This window comes from Bolinopsis microptera, chromosome 9 (assembly GCF_026151205.1).
Source record: "Bolinopsis microptera isolate Bmic1 chromosome 9, MBARI_Bmic_1.0, whole genome shotgun sequence".
Lineage (NCBI taxonomy): Eukaryota > Metazoa > Ctenophora > Tentaculata > Lobata > Bolinopsidae > Bolinopsis > Bolinopsis microptera.
The window spans coordinates 6,978,940-7,001,725 of NC_087080.1; the positions used below are offsets into that span (position 1 = coordinate 6,978,940).

The 22,786-nt window shown below is 42.2% G+C and overlaps 2 protein-coding genes across 2 annotated transcripts in view; both read left to right on the top strand.

The window, feature by feature from the left end:
• LOC134821260 (uncharacterized) lies at positions 1 to 1,230 on the top strand. Its single transcript, XM_063831973.1, has 2 exons — positions 1 to 79; positions 316 to 1,230. Exons 1-2 carry the CDS (start codon positions 61 to 63, stop codon positions 1,134 to 1,136), a joined length of 840 nt encoding a protein of 279 aa, XP_063688043.1. The 5' UTR covers positions 1 to 60; the 3' UTR covers positions 1,137 to 1,230.
• LOC134821348 (protein transport protein Sec16A-like) overlaps positions 1,142 to 22,786 on the top strand; it is a 27,491-nt gene continuing 5,846 nt past the window's right edge. Inside the window, exons 1-14 of the mRNA XM_063832091.1 lie at positions 1,142 to 2,672; positions 2,985 to 4,233; positions 4,317 to 4,562; positions 4,707 to 4,817; positions 4,967 to 5,182; positions 6,116 to 6,258; positions 6,515 to 6,582; positions 6,955 to 7,065; positions 7,215 to 7,270; positions 7,657 to 7,789; positions 8,205 to 8,278; positions 21,624 to 21,718; positions 21,978 to 22,271; positions 22,628 to 22,743. Of these exons, the coding sequence (XP_063688161.1) occupies positions 1,142 to 2,672; positions 2,985 to 4,233; positions 4,317 to 4,562; positions 4,707 to 4,817; positions 4,967 to 5,182; positions 6,116 to 6,258; positions 6,515 to 6,582; positions 6,955 to 7,065; positions 7,215 to 7,270; positions 7,657 to 7,789; positions 8,205 to 8,278; positions 21,624 to 21,718; positions 21,978 to 22,271; positions 22,628 to 22,743 (4,443 nt within the window). The remainder of the gene's footprint in view (positions 2,673 to 2,984; positions 4,234 to 4,316; positions 4,563 to 4,706; positions 4,818 to 4,966; positions 5,183 to 6,115; positions 6,259 to 6,514; positions 6,583 to 6,954; positions 7,066 to 7,214; positions 7,271 to 7,656; positions 7,790 to 8,204; positions 8,279 to 21,623; positions 21,719 to 21,977; positions 22,272 to 22,627; positions 22,744 to 22,786) is intronic.

A 22,786-nucleotide genomic window follows, 5' to 3' on the forward strand; every position in this document is an offset into this window, starting at 1 on the left:
AGTGTGATGAACAGAGGTATGATGGTGTAGTAACTGATGTAATTTGTATCCTGTCGCAAGATGTGGGGCCTTCTTGGCAGTAAGTGACATAATTAATTTATTATATTTTATTTAAATCAGTTGACTACCTTTAACAGATAAATGATTAAGTTGAGGTGTTGATTCAGCGGGAATCTAGAACAATCGTTCAAGAAGTGGGATATGCCTTGACAGCTAAATCCAGAATATACAAATATGTTCAAAATTATAAGATTTAAATGTTACAGTGCGTTATCCTGTAAATTGTACATGGTGTCTAAAGTATTAATTTACCAGGCAGCAAGGAAGGTGCTCAAGAGGCAGCACCCCCAGATACTACCCCAGTTGCTCCCCCTCCGATGATGTTCAACCCTCAGAACACTACCTCAACCATCAAAAGTCGAACATCCCGTAACCCCCTCTCCAGACCTAAGCGCCCTGCAGCATCAGGGCAGGTCATCAATCAGGCCCAGCTTCAGAACCAGCCTCTGTCACCTACGGGACAGGCTGTGTCTCCTCACGGAGAAGGTCAGGTTCAGGCTCAGAGTCCTGTTTCTCCGTCTGCTTTACCTTCTTTTAATGCCTTTCCTAACTTCCAGTCTTCTGACAACCATAACTTAGCTGCTGAACATCCAAATAATCAGCCGCCTAGTACTGAACAGGTTAATCAATATCTCAGCAATTATGATTATGGGGTTGCCGCTGTGGGTCAAGTCAACGAAAATGCCCCTGTTGATAGCAATCAGATTAACAACAGTATTCATCCTCCTCAAGAAAACCATCACCATCAGATGGACCAACACACGCAAAACCAACAGTATCCTCAAGATGGCCAATATCAACAAAACAACCAATATGACCAACAACAACATCAGTACCAACCTCATCAAAACCAAGTTGAGCAGCAAAACGAGCACCAGCCAGGGTACTACCAGGAGACGGTTGGAACGAGCACCAGCAACCCCAGGATCATAACCAACATCAGCAACAAAATGGCGTGTCTAGTGATCTGCAGGGCTCCCATCACCAGTACAACCAAGAGGTCTCTGGAGATGGATCACAACACCATCAGCAAAGTACAACTACAAACGAAACCCAACAGCCGGTACAAGCAATGAATATCATGTCTGAGGAAGATTTCAACAAACATTATTTCGAGCACTCTGGTACTTATGCTCCTGATGGTGCCTGGTTACAATACTACCAACAGTGGACTGCTTACTATCAATCCCTTGCTCAACCAGGTGTTCAAGAAGAAAATCAAACAGATGTGTCCCAACATCAGCCTCAGCGGGAGCAGCAGGAAGAGCCTCATTGGGATGGGCAAACACAGCAAGTACCCAACCATGATCCTAACCAAACTCATCCGTCATACCAAGGGCAAGGCGATGAAATTCCTCAAGTCAATATGAATTCAAGGGAACGGTTTGATTCCCAATCATCGAACAGAGCTAGGCGTGAATCTTATGGGCAGCAAATCGATCCTTCGAATAGAGAAAGGCATGAATCGTTTGGTCAACAGATTGATCCTTCAAACAAAGTCAGGCACGATTCAGCAGGTCAGCTGGTTGATAACCATGAGCAGAAAGCTCATAACTCTGGGAGCTTTAGTCATCAACCAGAACCACTTCCCGACCATTCTTTCTTCAACAACGTTGGAACAGCTCATCAATCTACTCCTACTATAAATGGTAATCCTGCTGGATTCTTTGATCAAGTTCCTGCCACCGATAACTTTGCACAGCAGAATGCTTCCTTTGATCAAGTTTCACAATTACAACCTGGAAATAATATGAACAGCATGACTCCGTTTGATTTCAACCAGCCTATTCAAGAACCTCCAGTATCCCTAGCGAATCCTGACAATCCGTTCCAAAAAGAACGAGATTCAACAACGCCCTTATGGGAGAAAAAAGATCTCAACCTTGGATCAGAGCAACAGTTCGCTCCTCCAACTAACCATCACCATGCTACATCACCTCCAAGCAACCATGGAAGTAATGAAAACACTCCCAGATCCAGACACTCCAGTACCACTGTAACAGGTGAACTGCCTTATGGGATAGCTACTGAAAGGGCAAGGACTTCAAGCTCAACATCCAAGTCATTGGTATCGGAGCCGAGGTCTAGGACTACAAGTGCTAACATTATGACAGAACCTCCACCCCAGGAATGTGTGCAGCCTCCACCTCAATTCAATGACTTCACAGCAGAAGTTACAGTACCTCCACCTCCTCCCATGTTCACCCAAAATGCTCCATCAGCTTTTGCTCCAGTGGGAAAGAGGAAAAACAATAGGGTTGGCCTCCAGGAGAATGCTTATCTTGAAAAACCTGTGGAGGATAATAACCCTAGTAAATCTCCTGAGGCGGAATTTATGCTTGGGCCTCCATCTCGAGATTCAGTAGCTAGCAGTAACCCTCAGACTCAAGCATCAGAGCAGGCTCCCCAACCTCAGGATGTGTACCCCAGTGAAGCTCCTCCGATGTTTGCAACTCAACCATCTAGTTTTCAAGCTTTCCCTCCTGTCTCTGCACCCACTGGACAGATGCCTTATCAATCACCTCCAAACCCTTCATTCACTCAACAACCTTTTGAAAAAGCTGATTATCCACCACCTGCTAACTCCCACATACCACTAGGGCAAATGGCTGGTAACATCGCAGTCCCTCCTCCTCAGAATGCATTTACTGCAGTTCCTCCTCCTCAAAACGCATTTACTGCAGTTTCTCCTCCTCAAAATGCATTTACTGCAGTTCCTCCTCCTCAAAATGCATTTACTGCAGTTCCTCCTCCTCAAAACGCATTTACTGCAGTTTCTCCTCCTCAAAATGCATTTACTGCAGTTCCTCCTCCTCAAAACGCATTTACTGCAGTTTCTCCTCCTCAAAATGCATTTACTGCAGTTCCTCCTCCTCAAAACGCATTTACTGCAGTTTCTCCTCCTCAAAATGCATTTACTGCAGTTTCTCCTCCTCAAAACAACCTGCCACTACCGCCCTCAGAAAATACGATGCCTGATGTAAATACGATGCCACCTTCGCAGCCATCCACTGGTATGGAAGCTTTCATGCCTCCTCCCATGTCATCTTCCGGACGCACCGACACTCTTCCACCTCCAGCGTCATCCTCATCTGCACAAAGCAGTGTAAACCCTCCTTCTCAACAACACAGTTCGAGACGGGGATACTCAAAACCAGCAGATCCGTTTGGATTTGGTGGTATGATGCTGCCACCCCCTAATACTGGAGGAGTGAATCCCCCAGTCCAGAGTGGTGGAAATCAGATGCCTCTATCTCAAGTAAGCGGCATCCAGATGCCACAATCTGATAAGATTATTTCTCCACCACAGTCTGGTGGCTTCCAAATGTCACAATCTCAATCGAGTGGGATGATGCCTCCAACACAATCTAGTAGCATGCAGATGCCACCGCCACAATCTGGTACCATACAGATGCCACCACAGCAATCTAGCAGCATGCAGATGCCACCACAGCAATCTAGCAGCATGCCACCACAAACCGGTCCAATTAAAACGCAACAACCATTTGGATCTGCACCACCACCATCTAAGAACATGGAACAGAAAGTGGCTGATAATGTGCTGATGCCACCTCCTGCCACCGACATGTACGAGAGGATAAACCTCAAGAACTCACAAAAGAAACAAGCCTCACCCTCGCTGAACTACAACAATATAACCTTTGCCCGACCAATCGGTCAGAGTGAAAGTTTGAGTAGGAGTTCCAGTAGACCTCCCAGCCGGGGTAGTGATGACACGATAGCTCGGTTGAGAGCGGAGTATGAGGAGAGGAAAATCATGCGACGACCCACGCCAGACTCAGTAGCAAATATCAGTGGCGGAGGAATCGGCACACCTCTGATGAATTCAACAGCTAGTACCCCAGCACCCAAGAAGTTGAGTACTATGTCTATGAAATCTATTAGGACTATGGGAAATAAGGTGGCTGACCTGGTAGCTGCTCAGGATTCATACGAGAATGTGGTGTTGAAGAGCGGAGGACCAGGTAGTACTTACGAGAACCACGAGCTCTTTGCACCAAAGAAACCCATCCTCCTCCAAAATCAACTCCAAGCTTACCGGTTCGAGCCTCACGCAAGGACGCCCGGGGTGAACGATCCACCTCAGCTCAGGACAGCTATGCAGATAGAAGCCACCGCAGGAATGGCTCATCTGGATCCAATCACAGCTTTGTATCCGAGGCAAAATCTCGCTCCAGATACGGATACCACGATAGAAGTGACGGATCAAAATCCAGGGACGGATCTAAATCCAGGGATAGAGATGATCGGTCCCAGTACGACGAGCGCAGCCGTCAGGATCCACGTTACGCGTACGATTACAGAGATGATCCTAGAGATCGTTACAGGAGTGAGTATGAACGTGAGAGGTACAGGAGAGAGGAGCTGTATCGTAGAGAGGAGATGTACCGGCGTGGTATGAACCCTGAGGAGTATCACCGGCAATATCAGGACAGATACTACAGAGATACAGCGGCCAGCAGGAACTACCCTGGTTACAAGTTAGTGTTTTAAAATAATTTTTTACAAATTTCATTTACATACGGGCAATTTTGTGCCGCTTTAATTGCCTTGATTATTTATTTTAATTACAAGTCTAAGTACAATTCACCCTAACCTTCAATGACAGCTACATATTTGTGCAGGTATGACTACGACAGGAGGGGATACTATCCAGACCCACTATACGATCGCAGTGATGATATCTCCCGCACAGAATCCGTCCGATCTGATCCTGTTTCGCAGGACATCACTAAGTAAGTAACCAAAACCAAATTTACCTAAGATTCCTCGCATAGTTTTATAATACTTATAGTGACGTCCTTCAACATTTCAAATTCATGTCGCATTCATATTCTCTGACCATTTCAAAGATCATTAATTTCACCTCGATGGTACATCGCAGGTCACGTGATATTAGGCGCACTCACTCATCCCCTTCCTCACCCCTACCTTCATCCAACTACAACTACCACAGTATGATGCGTTGGGGTGTCGGGGAGAAGGTTTATCGTTCCTGCTCCAACTGTGATACCAATGATTATGAGCATGAGTTTTTCCATGCTAACATCTCCCGATCACGCCGCAGCTCATCAATCATACTCACCTATCCCACTTTTAGGTAATCATACTCACCTATCCCACTTTTAGGTAATTTACAATTTAGATATTTTTCATTTTCAATTTTTCCACAAGTAGGATAATCCCGGTTGTCTGTTTCACAAGTTAGCATGAACACCATATATAATATTATATTATTTTCATAACACTCATTCAGATCATGTTAAAAAGCAATTAAATTCCCTTTCAGAGCTTTTAAATATTTGTGCTGTTCACAAACTTGACATTCCAATCTTTAAAAATATGCTGCATGTTTTTTTTAAATCGCATGTTTATCGTAACCTTAATAGCTGGTCTTTTAGAAAAACATTTTTCTTGAAAAAAAAAACTCTCTTCGCTGAGCATGAACTAATCCTACAGGTACGATCAGTTGTATCGTTGGTTATCCAACAATAAATTTCACCCAAAATTAGAACGAGGTTTTGTGTAAGTTCACCGCTGCAGTATTCGCCAGTACCCAGCCCTTTTTGTCGGGCCAAATTGTATTATTTCAATTTTGGCCCACACCCTAACTGCTGATCACTTCCTGGCACGCCTTGCTAATTGCCTGCGATTGTGAAATGAACTGCTAATTGCTTTCGTGATTATATTTTTTACTAACTGATTAAGACTAAGTGATGTTTTATGTTGACCCCCTCGAGAGTGAAATAAATCACTATTTTGATCTCATTAGCTCATTGTAGGAGATGCAATGATAATTTTGAATCCCTATTATAAAAAAGCACTTTTAAATAATGCTTCGATTTAGTCATGCGGTTCACTAAGATTCCTTCCAATTTTATACACATTTCCACATGCAAGTAATCAAAATTCCAATCGGTAAAATTCGAAGGATATTTTAAACAACCGATACTATCTAACTGATTAATTGATACAAAAACAAAGTAACTAACCAATGTAATTAATTAATTAATTAATTAATCACCCTAATCAGTGAAACTGACGAAGGAGTTGACCTATCTGAGCCAATAAAGGAGGACACGGACGATCTGCTTAGTACGGACGACTCTAAGTCTAACGTACTTGACGATAATCATGATGTCGAGGTTGAGCCGGACAATTCTGAAGAAGTTGAAGGTAAAGATTTTATACAAATAGTGGATATTAAATGGTTGGCAGTCTGAGCGTGCCTTATTTACCATGTTGACTAATGTAGCAGGTAGCTATTGATTATGTAGATGGATTATATCCATCTGATGTATATTGATACTCTTCATCGATAATTCTACACTCCTCTGAATTAATTGAGTGTACAATGTACATGATACTAGTTAACTATGCCAAGTATGTGTATAGCATAATTTTATTGTTTTATAACATGGTAACTACCCAGAACCAGAAGAAGAAGTTGTGGAAGAAACAGGAACAGCTCTAGCTGACCTCTACACTGCACCTTACTTGGTTAGTACACTGCAATTTACTGAACTTGTTATTATACCGGTATAACAAGTACCAATATGTACATTTGACAGTTTTTGGGTTTTCCAAATAGTTTCTGATTATTCTGATTTGCGACAAATGATATTGCACTGTTAGGATAAACATGTTAGGATGTACATTGTACAAATATTTCCTCATATTCCGGTCACTTCTGTGTTCATTCTTAAATAACATGTACAGCTTTATTTAGGTTTTGATAATATGCCATCGTCTGGTGTCAACGCACAAAATAGCATATAATTATGTTAATCTAACATAATATGATTATAATCATAGTTCAAGAACCCGGAAATGGCGTGAAAATATGTAGGTTTTAACCCGCTATTTCTTCAGTATACCCAGTGTCACGTGAGAGCCCAATGTTTTGCTCCTAACAAATTCCTCTGTGTTGTCCCCAACGATGAAGACAATTCCCCCCATATCGTGGAAGTTTCTGATTTTAAGGTTTGTAATATTTGTGATAAAGGTGCTTGTAGCTATTTTTAACGATTGCGTAACTAAGCAAAATAAAGACGTATAAGACCGAACGCGAAAGTGGTACGTGATCTACCAGATTTGCTAAATTTATGTCTTAATAAGTATTTGTTCTCCAGTTATTGTATTGGCAAGAACTGAAAGAGATTGATGAATACCCTGGACCATTTATAAAGTGAGTACTTATTTCATTTTATTCGAGTTGGACCCTGGCCAACATATCAACCCTGTCTGTTCAAATAAGCCTTAAATAGGTCGTGCGACGTCACTAAGTGCATTCTAAATGTTGCGAAAGTGTTCGTTTTAATCAGTGTCATGAAATTGATTCACAGTTCTCGTTTATGATTGTGTTGTGACCCGATAAGCTTGACTGTAACGCTATGGCACGTCACCATTTTTGTGAGGCTATCTTGAAAGCCAGGTTTGACCAGACGTAACGCGCCAAACCGAACAACATAAATGTGCCGAGAGTTGTGTAGGACATGCAGCCACAGTGATTTGTACATTTTGCGCGCGCACGTACGTTTCTTTCGGGGATGATGTAGAATTTACATTTTACAGGGGTGAAACTCCAAAACGAGATGTTATGAACTACTGTAAACGGCAAGCCAACTCGTTGCGGAAGGAGAAATGTACTGACGAAGGAAAGATATTACTTTGGGAACTTTTAGCGTTACTTTGTAAACAAAACGGGGTAAATTACGATGTTTAATTTAATTTTAAACTGTACTACTATACGTGTTCAATACAGCTAGTTTCAGCAGTACCACTGACAATTTGATTCTGCTTCAAAAGATCAAAAAAGGATCTTTTGATCTTTTGTAATGCAAAATTAAACTTTCTGGATGAAAAATTTCGGCTGTCCTATTCATTATCATTAAGTGAACTTATCATTTAATCACCGATGAACATTTCTTGATCCATATTGTCCCAACACGTGCTGCAATTGTTTGCCTTTGTATTTCTTAATACTAGTCGAATAAAACACAAAAAATTGATGCAATGTATTGTACATAATTTATTAAGATTTGGGGATTTTGATGTATACACTATACATGTGAATAATTTAAGTGATAATTTATATTCGAATAAAAATGAATATTGAACAGGTTGTCATTGGAACTGACGTTGCAGAGCTACTATTGGCGGACCAAGACACCGCAACGTCGTACTCTAAAACCAAGTATGTTCAATTGTGAATCTGAGAGAAGTTTGTTTCCTACCAGATGAAGTTCACGTAACTGCATAACTTATTTTCAGGTCACGTGACTACATTTCTTATGTGTCGTAAAGTTCGATTTTCAAGTATACTGATAATTCGAGTAGTTCCGCTATCTGTGAATAGTCATAGATTCAAATCTCCGTCTCTCCTTCTTGCCATGTTCCCTGCTCCTCAACAACTCTTTAACTGCCTTCAAATCACGTGACCTCTGCTTCCTCCCACGTGACTGCTTCTTCTCCCGTGACGTCACATCACGTGGTGTGTCAGACTCTTTCGTCCCATCATCTGAACACACCCTCATCATGGTGCCCCGTACTTTACCCCATGTTTCTGGACTGAACGTGTGCCTGCAATACTGCAGTGTGTGCTCCATTGACTTGGACCAGGCATCGTCGTTGTCTTGTGAATTGGAAAGATGCAGCACTCGCTTGTTACTAGGCAGTGTGTTCTTATTGGGTAGGATGCTTTGTGCGTCCGTGTCAATTGATGTTTGAGAGCCCTTAACCATACTGGAATATGAAGTTACATCAAAAATCAAATAAACGTCTTAAAAATGTTCAGCAATACCGCATAACAAATGATTTGAGTATAATACCGACCAAGTTAAGCGGTACAAACAAAGAAATATATATCAGAACTTTCCGTTCCATAATTTAAACTGTTTAACACGGTCGTTTCATGCCAAGTAGAACCAAAATACTCTAGAACTTCTTAAAACCATCAAAAAACCAGTGCTACCTAAGTAAAAACCGCGGTAAACATAATTCTTGTGAGATAGATTGGATGCATGTTTTCTGAGAGTGAAATGAGCCAAGCTGTGATTCTCACGTTACGAAATAGTCAACTCTAAAAATTAATGAGCTACGACGTTTAAACTCATTGTACGAGCATAATATAACTACTAAAGTTACGACATTTTATACCGTGCATATGCTCATTTTGTTCGTCTAACCTTTTTTAAAGACACGACACCATTTTAACGACTGAAATCGAGCCATGTTATAAAAATGAGCATGAAAATTGAAGCATGACAATAGTTAATCTGACGGACCACAAGAAAAATCAAAACCTCAGGGGGCGTTCACTTAAAATTCAAAACACTGCAGTGAAGCATTCAATAGTTAAAAACTCTGTAAAAATTTACGATGCGTCCATGAACCAACTGAATCTTTAAACCTCTATGATAAATTTCGCTGCATCCAAGAACCAATGCCCATTTTAAATAAAACAACCTGTGATATGCTGTTAAAAGCATACCATAGTAATATCATTTTTAATATGATGGACATTAAAAGCGTGAAATGATGCCGTAAAGCATGGAAAGATGTTCTCGCTATTAATGAAGTACGAATCAATTGTGTACTTTGTTATGCATCTCTGCCAAAGTTTGCCGCAGTTACGGTTATTTCGGGTCACGCATTAAAGAGGAAACAGAGTTAAAAATAGTATTTTAAAATTACGATTGTATTATATTATGATACACAAAAGGTCGTAAAAGTTTATGGCGACAACAAAAGTAGGTTGAAGCATGATCAACAAAAGACCTTTGTCTGGATTCACAGAAAAACTCGGCGTTAAACTCAAACATTCGCATGTTAATGCTTTGCTAGAGTTGTGTCCGGTTTAACAGAAAAGCTCGGCGTTAAACTCAGAAACTCGCTACTAAATGCTCTGTCACCCCTCTGAGATGAAACTGGACACAAAACTGCTCCAACTCACAGTCCTGTAGGCATGGTAACCAGCGAGTCCACCAGTGCCATTGATTCAGACCCCACACTCCTGGAGCTCGCACTTTAACACCGTTCTCTGTTGTGCTGAGGGGATAATGACGGGGTCAGACTTCTGGGATACATTTCAGGTTCTGATAACGTTAAATAAGTTAGAAGTTGTTGAATAAGAAAAGCGTTATCCAAAGGTTTGTATTTCACTGAATAAGGATATTCTACGTTGAGCTTAAAGGAAACAACAAAGTAATGCCATATCAAATTTATATTAAAATGAAAACGGTATCCACGACCACAATAAGTATTTGCTAGGCTCCTTTTGTTTGTACGCAGGGCCTTGTAGATGCCACATTTTGTTTTTTAAACCCTCATTACATGAAACGACCACATGCTTACTGCTTACGTAATATCAAGTGGTAACAATAGTTACATTGAGTTGCACAGAAGAAACCTACGTGTCAGGGTCACAACATGACAATTTAAAAGCGGTATAAAAACAAGTCTCATTTTGAGACCTGTAAACACTACTCCACAACAATGCTTATCTTAACGGAATCCTTACGTTGTTTAACCAAAATTGGTTTGAATTTAAACTCGTGAATACCGAATGTATTTACATACGACTTAACAAACTCAAACAAACACCTACCCAGTAACTACCATGTAGTACCACAAGTCCTGAGCTTCCACAAAACCGTGATAATGAATCCCAGTGTTGGCATAAGCCTTCTCCTCCGTGCATAACTCCACATTGTTTGCATAGCATGGGGAATGTTTAATGATAAACCCACATATTCCAACCAGTTTGCAGCCCCGTGCGGCTATATGCTGGTATTCGCACGCTATTGAATTCTTCTCACTGTAAAGATGTGTCAGAGAGAATGGTTGGTATGATGGGTTAACGCCTCCAGTTAGTTCCGCGTAGTCGTGTACGGAGGATAAATCCTCTGAATCTTTCACCATTTCAAGGATCTTGATCAGATTAACCTTGGTATCGTTGGTGGAGCATTTTACAGCAGAGATAACAAGGTCAAGGTAACGCTCACAAACCTTCATCACATTCCTATCCTTACAGAGAACAGTCAACATCTCCAGGAACCTCGTCCCTTCTTCAACAGTTGGTGGGTTCTGGAATGTCACTCCAATTAGTAGGTCCGTCACAGCGAACATGTTACTAATCTCACACTTCTCAACATTCACCAGTATATCACCAAGTTGAGCACATTCCTTGTGCAGCTTGTACCAGTTTGGTATGTTAAGAATAGTGGTGGTCTTCTTTACTATCCCCGGGGTCTTCGCGGCTAAACTCAACTTTAACATTAAATGTAGGATATTCTTAGTTTCCCCGTGGGATGTGTCTGCCATGTTGGCTATTCTTTGAAATATCTGGCAGAACAAGGCCATGTTTCTTTTGTAGCACAACGGAAGGTTTAGTGTCTGAAGTAGATGTCTGGAATTCTTGTCCAAGGACTGTTTGTACGATATATGATTAAGCAGAATCTCCAGGACAGTTTCCGTGTTAGACCCTGCTAGCCTCATGAGCAGGTTAAGCTGTTCAATTTCCATCGTAGTGTAATATGTAGGCTGTTTGCAGCAGTTTTAGAGTAGTTTTAGCAGTTGTGTAGATTGTAATTTAGTGATTAATATGACCGTTAGTAATGAGTGTAGATTTAGGTAGTTAAGTGACCACGTGGTATCACGTGGCGCGTGTCGATAACGCATTTCTGGACACGTTAGGATTAGTTCTGGAAAAGCTCTTTAGGTGACGTGTTTAATCAAAGTGTTAACCGCTGATCTAGAACGCCCAACGTGGCCCGTCTTGCCACAGTTTAAGTTGTGATTGTTGATAATATCTTTATATTCATCATTCGAACGTTATTACTCGATTCAACTGTTTCCTTTGTTCAACTCTAGCTTAGGACCGAATTGTAGCATTTGAACCGTTTGATTCACAGTACCGCACTTAGTTGCATGTATGTAGTAGTCATATCAGAGTAATTGGCAATACAAGTTATCGTGATTGTCGTATTAACGTAGAGTTCAATACTTAGTTATTGTGAGTTATTGCAGTTGTCAGTCGCTACAACGACTGAGAGTATAGTGTGTAGTGAGAGACTTGTGAGCAGGCATTGTTTACCATTGGTACGCCTCGGGAGGACTGGTCTGGTGCCACCTTATTTTACACTATCTGGAGAACCTAGGAAAGTGGTACTATGTCTGGACTCACAAACATGGAGCAGGAGATGAGAAAACTAGTAGAGGAGGAAAAACGGATTGTGGATCAGATTGTGGAGGTGAAATTGGAAATGAAGTCTTGGGACACAAGTGAGAAAGAGGCGGAGATAAAAGAGAGCAAAGTGGAGTTGTTTGATTTGAGCGAGAAGAGAGAGGAGTGTTTGAGCAGAGTGAGAGAGTTGGAGAGAGATATGATCAAGTGGAGAGAGGAAGCAGAACTTGAGCGAGAGGAATTGATGAGGGAACGAGATGTAAAGATGGAGAACACAAGCAACTTGTTGCAAGAAATAGCGAGAACAACTGAGAGTGGTGATTTGCAACCCGGAAATACAGAGAGAGATAAGGGAGAGTACACGATGAAATTAAGGCGCCGAGGTACAGGAGAAATGATGACTTCTGTACATTTCTGCAGAGATTCGAGCAGTGGGTCCTGTTATGCGGAGTAAAGGACAATCTCGACTTGAGACTTGCCAGTCAGATTGAAGACGATGGAAAGTTCAAGAAAGTCAAGAACATTCGACTGTTGAGTGAGGAGAGAGGTGACGTAAAAATGCTGATCAGTGCGGCGAAACGAGAGCTATATCCAGCCACTGATGCGAGAATCATGAGGACAACGTTTCACAAAATGAGGCAGGAAGCGTTAGAGAGCGTAGAGCAGTTCGCAGAGAGAATACAGGATACTGCTGAGAAGATCTACCCGAGAGCTGTGGAGAGAGAGAGTGCAGGTATCACTGTGTTGATACAGGGCGTGAGAGACCCTGCTATTAAAAGACGGCTCCTTCAGATGAACACGGAGACAGAGGATTTTGATAGTGTGATCCGTTTAGCTGTACAGGAGGAACACATATCCAAGGCAGTAGAGGGAGAGCTTGACAGTGATCCAATAAATACACTGGAATTCCGGGCACCAACTTATGGTGTTGGCAGGCAAGGTGAGAAAGAAGAGGATGAGAATGACTGTCAAATGTGTGGGAAGAAGGGTCACAAGGCTGACTCGTGTTGGAGCAATATTGTGTGCCAGCTGTGTGGAGGTAAAGGGCATGTTGCCAGTGTTTGTAGGAGTAGAGTGAGTCCGGTTGAGCGGAGTAGCAGAGGTGCGAGTAGAGGTGCGAGTAGAGGGGCGAGTGGAGGTGCGAGTAGAGGAGAGAGTCGCAGGCCATTGATTTGTTATAATTGTCACGGTGAGGGACACATTCAGAGATTCTGTAACGTCAACAGAGGGCAATCTGGAGAACGAGGAGGGCCGTACAGACCCACAGTGAATGAACAGCATGGAATGCAGGGAGACCATTTAAACGGGCGTGCGACTGGAAAAAATTCATTTCCCATCAGTCGCAATTAAAATCATCTGGGAAGCAGAAGGAGGTGAATGCGGTAAACTGGAAACACATCTTGGTGGCTGGGAGTTGCAGAGGAGTGGCAGCCTACCTTTTTGTTGACAGCGGGTCGGCTGTGAGTATTGTGTCCACGGGTTTTGTGAGAGGACTGAGACTAGAGAGCGGGATCCGACCGTGTAACATGACCTTGAAGTCATTTTCTCAAGACACGATACAAATCAGAGGAGAGCTAGAGATGGAAGTGGTGGTTGCTGGAAATAAGTTTGTGCACACTTTCGTGGTAACTGATCTGTTAGACACAGAGTTCCTGATTGGAGATGACTTCTTGAGATCGAATAGAGTGACGCTGGATTATAACAAGTGCAGATTGGTGCTGCATAACGGAGATGAGGTGCCGTTCACGGAGAAGCCGGAGAATGTAAAGCAGCAGATAAAAGTGAGATGTAGCAGAGTCACAGTCATTCCTCCAAACACGGTGCAATACATCAGTGGAAAGCTGCAGGCGAAAGGAGTGAACTTCAAGGGTTTGATTGAGCCACAGTACAAGCACGGAATTGGAGAGACAGGAATTCTGTTCGCTCATGCAGTTGTGCACTCTGAGAAGAGACTGATCCCGATGAAGTGTATTAACGCAACTGATGAACCGATAACAATTCACAAGAACAAGATCATTGCACTGTTGAAGCCTGTAGGCGATCAAGACTTCATACACGGCGTGCAAAGAAGCAGGGGTCACGATGTCGGAGTGAGAGGGACTGCAATTGATGACCAAGCTCAGGAGACCAGGAGTGAGCCAGGACAGATAGGTGGGGAGAAATGGATTCAGAGTGAGTTGTTTGAGAGGCTCGGGCTGGACGAGATAGAGGTGGCAATGTCTAACACTGAGAAGACCAGACTGAAGGAGATAATCTGGAGATTCAGGGACTGCTTCTCGCATGATGAATTTGATATCGGGTGCTGCAATATGTATGAAGCAAAGATCAAGATGAAGGAGGGAGAGTCGCCCAGCTGGACATATCCTATACCTACCCCGTACAAACTTCAGCCAGAGATGGACCGCCAAATTGAACAGATGGTGAGAGCGGGAATAGCAGAGCCCCTGAAAGGACCCAGTGACTTCAACCATCCTATATTTCTGGTCAAAAAGAATACAGATCCTGAATCATGGAGGTTGGTAGCAGACCTGAGGGGTACCAACAAAGTCTGCATGGATGAGAAATACCCGTTACCCAACTTGAATCACGTGTTAGACACGATAGGATCAGATTCTATTTATTCAAGTTTCGATCTCTCTAAGAGTTTCTGGCAGATACCATACTCTGAAGATTCGAAGAAGGTTACAGCGTTCATGCACAGGGGAAGGTCATACTGTTGGGCTCGTATGATCATGGGTCACAAGAACTCCAGTAGCGTGTTCTCGAAGGTGATGTGGAAACTTCTGGCAACAGTTCCGATAGAACAGTTGATATTCTTCATCGACGATCTGTTCCTGAGTTCAAAGACTGTGAGCGAACATCTCGACAGATTGGAGATCCTGCTGATGAGACTGGTTCAAGCGAATCTGACGTTGACCCCCAAGAAATGTATGCTACTGAGGGAGAAAGTTACATTCGTGGGTGTGTCAATCAGCGAGGACGGAGTACAGATCACAGAGGACAGGGTTAAGGATCTACTTGCCTTACCTGTTCCCACCACTGTGAAGAGGGTTCAAGAAGTGTTAGGTGCCTTGAACTACGTGAGGAAGTGGATACCCAGATACAGCGTAATCGCGAAGCCTCTTCACAAGCTCACTACGAAGGAAGCAAAGTTTGAGTGGACAAGTGAGTGCCAGGAGGCGTTTGAGGAGCTAAAGAGAGCGGTGGCGGAGAGTACGATGTTGGCTATACCTGATACAGAGGACCCATTCCAGTCATATCACCTGACAGTGGACGCTAGCAAACATGGATACGGAGCTACCTTGAGCCAGGAGATAGTACGAGATGGAAAGAGAGAGAGGAGAATAGTAGCATTCTATAGTAAAGCTGTACCACCCTACAAGAGAGAAAGGAGCCAGACACAGCTAGAATTTGATGCCATGGTGATAGCCATTGATCACTGGAAGATGTATCTCAGAAACACCAAGTTCAAAGTTATAACGGACTGTAAGAGTCTCCTATCAGCGAGCGACACCCTGTTCTCAAAATCAGATCCTGCTTTAATCAGGAAGTGCCAGGAGCTCTCCAACTACTCCTTTGATATCGTGCACATTGAAGGAAAAGAGAACACGCTATGTGACTTTTTGAGCAGATTTCCATTCAGAAGGAAATTCGTGGAAGCATCATGCCAGACAGAAGTCAGTGGAGCGGAGAGGTCGAGAGGAGAGGAGTTTACCAGGTCTCTGGGTGTCGATACCATCCCGAGTCACAACGCTTCTGACGTTAGTGAATCCTCTAGTAATGTTACACGTGATCACAACGCTTCTGACGTTAGTGAATCCTCTAGTAATATTACACGTGATCACAACGCTTCTGACGTTAGTGAATCCTCTAGTAATGTTACACGTGATCACAACGCTTCTGACGTTAGTGAATCCTCTGAGAAGAGTCCTGGTGTGGTGAGTGACGCTGATAACGTCATGTGCGGTATGGGAGAGAACAGCAGAGTGTGTAGTAGTGGGAGCGAGATAGTAATCAGTGAGGGGATAAATGGCTGGAAGAATGAGATATGGAGAGAGCAGAGTACAGATGAGATAATTGATGAGCATGATGAAAAAAAGGTGACTAAGAGAGATCAAACGGAGAAAAGTGATCTACAACTCCTGTTCGAGGACAATCATGATGGACATGTGAGGATGGTAAAGCTCAAGGAGAAGGATGTTCCTGTATGTATTTGCAGCATCGATGTGATGCCACGACTTCAGAAGAAGCAGGGTAATTGTAAACAGGTTACCTTTGCAGTACCAGATACAGAGACAGGCAAACAATGCTTACCAGATTTGGAAAGGATCAAGACAGAGCAGAACTTGGATCCAATATTGAGGATTGTGAAACAGTGGGTTAAAGACGGCGCCCGGGGAACAATCCAGGTGAACCGTGTGCCAGACAAATTGATCACCTATTGGACCCAATTTAGCTTGATGAAAGTGGATGAAAGCGGACTCTTGAAGAGAAAGTGGGTTTCAAGAAAAGAGAAAGATTCGAGAGAGTTAATCGTGATACCAGACAGCTATGAAGAGGAGATCATGAGACTGTTTCACGACAACATCACCAACTGTCATCCGGGAATCAGCACCTGTGTGGAGAAATGCACCTGGAGTACTTCTACTGGCCAAAGATGGAGCAGGACTCCAAAATGTACATCAAAGCGTGCATAAGATGCGGAGAGATGAAGCAGCCGAAAGCTTATCTGAAAGCACCGTTAAAGCATTTATTCTTCCACCATTTCAATGACGCTATTGTAATTGATCACATAGTACCGACAGCAAATCAGAGAACACCCCGAGGATATCGATACATCCTTACTATCTCTGATGCCTGGTCAAACTATCTGGTAGCAGTTCCAGTCAAGAGTCAAACTGCTAAGGAGAATATAGCAGCAATAATGAAGAACTGGGTATTAAAGTTCGGAATGTGTCGGGAGTTAATTGTGGATAATCACCCCGGGTTCAGAGCAGAATTCTTCAAGGAAGTTTGGGAGTTTTTCGAGTGCAAGAAAACTCACGGAACATCGTATAAAGCGTCTAGCACGGCCCGTGCTGAGAGCAACAACAAGAGAACAAATCGAGCGTTGCGTGCATGCATTCCTAGGGGAAAGGAGAACTGTTGGGATATGTACCTGGACAAGAGTACATTTGCCTTGAACTGTTTGAAGAACCGGAGAACTGGGTATTCTGCTCACAAGATGATATTTGGCAGAGAGGTCAACTTGCCGTTGAATCTGATGTTAGATGATAGAGAAAAGCATCAGCCAGATACGAGGAACGCCGCTGCCAGGGAGGCGTACGAGCTTCACAGAGAAATGAAGAGAATCATCAGGAGAGTGAGAGAGAGTGCGAATGTAGATTTCATGTATGCACAGAGGCAACATGATCGAAACCTGCATGGTCCTTACTTTAAGGAGAACGACTTTTGTTTCGTGTTAGTGCAATGTCCTAAACACAAGTTTGCTCCGCGATTTAGGGGTCCATGTAGAGTGAAGAAGGTTTTAAATGATCACTTGTATGTGGTGGAGTACGGACCTGGGTTGGAGAGGGTCACGAACATTTGCAAAATGAAGCACTACGAGATGAACAGATTCTCGGAGAAAAGAGTAGTAATTCGTGATGGCAGTAGCAACACTGCGGAGCCTAAGAGGAGAGATACGGTGAAAAGTGATAGTGATGATAGTGATAGCAGTAGTGACGAGGAGTTGTGGATGCCTGAGCAAGTAGAGAGAAGGGATCCTGTGATTCGAGAGAGCACTGTATCTAATCAGAGAATTGAAATTCCTGACGAACCTCTGTCACCTGAGTACACACTTCCGTTCAGAACGGAAAGTCAGGACATTTCAATCCAACATGACCCTCAGACACCAGCTAGGGTTAACACTCCTATTCATATTTCATCACCTATCCAGGAGACAGAATCGAGTTTTGGATCTTTCCACACACCCGGGTGGAGCAGAGGGGTTGAGGAACCTACATCCCGGATGGAGGATAGTTTGAGTCCTGTCATACTGGGGGAGAGTAACAGTACACTAGCTTACTCACCTGAGGAACAGAGTACACCTGTAGTCAGTGGAGGACGTTCTCTAAGAAATAGAGCAATATTAAAGAAGCCGGATTACTACAGACCGGTATCGAGAATTAGTGTTGTGTTGAATGGTGATAAAGGACGGTGTACTTGGATTTAGAGAATTGCTGGTCACGGGATGCCAGTGAACTGCCTGTTGCTCGGGCAGATACGACGATTGTTGTCATGTTTTGCAGACTACCTGGAACCTGTGGAAGGTGGTCATCGTTGCATTTCTTATCTCCCGCCGTGCTTAGGGTATGCCTGGTGTCCTTGATATCAGTTGATATTGTTAGTGATGTCTGGGTTTTATTTTGAAGGGCTTGCTACCCTGGAGAGTGGAGAGTTTGCGAGAGGTGGAGTTAGTTGTTGAACCGTGGAGTAGAGTAGAGTGTAGAGGTTGAGTCACATTTTAATCCGGTCGAGCATCGCTCCTGATGCCTTGATTTGCCTTTAGTTGACTTTTGATATTCGTGTGCCGATAAGGTCTTAATCTAGATGATTGGTCTTCATATCTATAAATATGACGGTCTGCAGTGACTTATGTGAAGTTATGTTCGTAACTAGGTGTACGGAGATAATTGTGTAAGTTATGTTCGTGACTAGGTGTACGGAAATAATGGTGTAAGTTATGTTCGTAACTAGGTGTACGGAGATAATTGTGTAAGTTATGTTCGTAACTAGGTGTACGGAGATAATTATGCAAGTTATGTTCGGGACTAGGTCTGCAGTGACTTATGTGAAGTTATGTTCGTAACTAGGTGTACGGAGATAATTGTGTAAGTTATGTTCGTAACTAGGTGTACGGAGATAATTGTGTAAGTTATGTTCGTAACTAGGTGTACGGAGATAATTGTGTAAGTTATGTTCGTAACTAGGTGTACGGAAATAATGGTGTAAGTGTAGGTTCGTGCCTAGATGTACGGTACCTGGATTAGGAGTATGGTTGTGGAGGACGTGTTCAACAACTGGTGGTGTGGACAGAGACGGTGGATGGTAGACGGTGCTACGACTTCGACAGAACAGCAGAAGAAGTAAGGGAAGTAGGAGGGACAGTTTAGGAGAAGGACAGTTAGTAGGGTAGCAAGTTTTGTAAATATTTTGAAGTAGTTGAAGTTTGTAACGTGAAGTGTATCACGTTAGTTTTTATAATTAATTTGTATTGTGTCACGTGAGATTTCACGTGTAGTTTTAATTATTCAGATTTGGTACGTGATGGTACACGTATTTTTTAAAATTTTATATTTTTGTAGCACGTGTAAATTTTTTAAAGGGTAGTTTTTTCGCGTGAGTTGCATCACGGGGATTTTGTTGGTATTTTTATTTTTAGGGTGTTGTTTAAGAGGGAGTTGTAGGATTTTTTTTAAGGATTTAGTAGGTAGGGGGGGATTTAGTCGAATTTGTCAATACCTCTTGGAGATATTGACGAAATCGATTAAATTTTCCCGGGGGATATAGTGTAATATGTAGGCTGTTTGCAGCAGTTTTAGAGTAGTTTTAGCAGTTGTGTAGATTGTAATTTAGTGATTAATATGACCGTTAGTAATGAGTGTAGATTTAGGTAGTTAAGTGACCACGTGGTATCACGTGGCGCGTGTCGATAACGCATTTCTGGACACGTTAGGATTAGTTCTGGAAAAGCTCTTTAGGTGACGTGTTTAATCAAAGTGTTAACCGCTGATCTAGAACGCCCAACGTGGCCCGTCTTGCCACAGTTTAAGTTGTGATTGTTGATAATATCTTTATATTCATCATTCGAACGTTATTACTCGATTCAACTGTTTCCTTTGTTCAACTCTAGCTTAGGACCGAATTGTAGCATTTGAACCGTTTGATTCACAGTACCGCACTTAGTTGCATGTATGTAGTAGTCATATCAGAGTAATTGGCAATACAAGTTATCGTGATTGTCGTATTAACGTAGAGTTCAATACTTAGTTATTGTGAGTTATTGCAGTTGTCAGTCGCTACAACGACTGAGAGTATAGTGTGTAGTGAGAGACTTGTGAGCAGGCATTGTTTACCATTGGTACGCCTCGGGAGGACTGGTCTGGTGCCACCTTATTTTACACTAATCGCATCTACAGGTTCCATGTATTGTCTTATAAATTTTGAGTTGTCTTTTTGAGATAGGGTGAATAAAAATGAGTTCACTAGAAGATTATCTAATTTTCGATTGTTCTTTGAGGAAAACCCAAACCTTGTATTCTTCATGTACCTACACTCTTCAAATACAAAGAGTTTAGACTGATAGTCTGCTGTTTCGTCAATCTGCTTCTTGAACCATTGCCGACACGCCTTAACAAGCCAAGTCACATTAAAGACAGCTGATAGTCTGTGAAGTTCCCTGAATACCGACACCGTGATATCAATCATAGTCTTATCTTGAAGAAGGTAAAAGAAATTAGTCACAGTTTGTGGCGTGAAGTCCTCCATTTCGATCTCAGTGAGGCCCAGTTCCTCTATAAGATAATAGAACACGGTGCTCTGTGTGGTGAGATGTGTACTGTTAACTAGGAGGGGAACACTGTCTCTTAGCCATATCACCACTGTGGTATCTTTCATCGCTTAGCAAAACTCGACGCAATCAGTTGGCAAGATATGAACTTTGAAAACTAATGGTGCTTTATTTGTTAGGGTTAGACCAACAAATGTCAGAAAAATAAAACGAATCGGACAAGCAGATATTCTGGCTGAATACTGAACCAAAGTCTAGGCACGTGTTTATGTTTTATCAAACGTAATCTGACACTAATAAAAGCTTTCCACATTTCTACAGTTCACCTTGAAAATATATATAATGCTTCAAATTCTTTTAAAAATTATATCAAATATATTCATAATTGGTATCATGTACCTTTTGTCGATGCTGTGAGTTCCAAATGTCCTCCTTGCTATCTCTGACGCATCACCAAATTTTGCTACCTGAAGGGGGCCGAAATCCGAAGCCGTAAAGTCTTGTGTACCTGACACAAAGTAGCTGATATAAAGTCAGGTACTGTTGACATCATTCTTGCTGCCTTCACAATTCATCCAAACATAGATTAAAGAAGATAATATAACAGAGATAAGATACAAGAGAACTCTTTTATCGCAAACGAATGAGCTACAAATTTGTGAAAAAGTGAACAATACATTAATCTTATATTTACTATTTTCGATTTGGTCTTCGTAGTTCTATTTGGTCTTCGTAGTTCGTACCAAATGAGGTGGTTTTTGATCAGCACACTGTTTAATAAAGTAATAAGACTTTTTCTTTCAGTATCGCTGGGTACGACTCAGAGGGACAACTGGTTGATATAACCGACGAGCAGAAAACTGAAGCTATTGATCAGATACGAGAATGCTTGTTTGAAGGTTGGATATGCTTGCGGTGCCAGTGGTTTTTGTGACAAATTTTCAAACAAAATAGCATAATAACTTGTAAATAAAATAAGTGGTCTAATTCTATCCCTGAATAGCGCATTGGAGTATTATATAATATTTCTTTGATGTGGATATATTAACCATATTCTTGAAAGCAATTTGCCATCTTCCTAAACATTGATAGTGTATAAAAGCCAGCAAGTTTTGAACATCTCAAATACAATAATTTCAACAATTCTGTACTCTTTAGGTCAGCGTAAAGAAGCTCTAGAAGTATCCGTGAAATATCAGCTGTGGTCTCTGGCCCTGATGATCTCCACGACCCTGTCCTCGGAGATCCAGTCTGACACGATGCAGCGGTTCTCCAACTCCCTTCACGTGGACGAGCCACTGAAGAGTTTCTCTCAGTTGATATCCAGCGTGGAACCCAGCTCTTGTTCTAGTAGCAGTCGGTGGAGACAGCATTTGGCTATGATTCTTAGTAATCAGAGTGATAAATACGATCCTAACTTTAATTATGTGCTGTCTCTTGCTAATACGCTGGGTGAGTTTCAAGTTTTTGTAATCGATTGTTTCCCTTTAATTTTATTATTGTGCTTGACATTAATTTAAGTGATACTAATTGAAATTATGTTTTATGCAATTTAGTTGTGGTGACCGTTTCCCTCCGCAATAGTTTCGTCTCTGGCCAAGACGTTAGGTATGTTCTATGGTAGATATCACAATCAACCGTTTTGATATTGTACATGATTTAAGGGCCGTTAAAATCCACTATATTCGTTACTCGTATCCCATTATATAACAGTGTCTCCTGATCTATGTCAAGTTCAAATGCTAATTTCACCAAAAAGCCCGAAAGTTTCTTATCAGAACGTTTCGTAACAAACGATAAACTTGCAGCGAGTGAGGGAATGGTACACGCGTCCCATTTCACCAGTCTCATGGCTGGATCTAAACTAACTAGTGTCCTGGACAAGACCTCTCCTATTGCTCTCCTTGGACTGGATCATACCAAGGTACCAGCTGTCATCAGCTGTTAAGTTTAAGTTTACCTTTTGT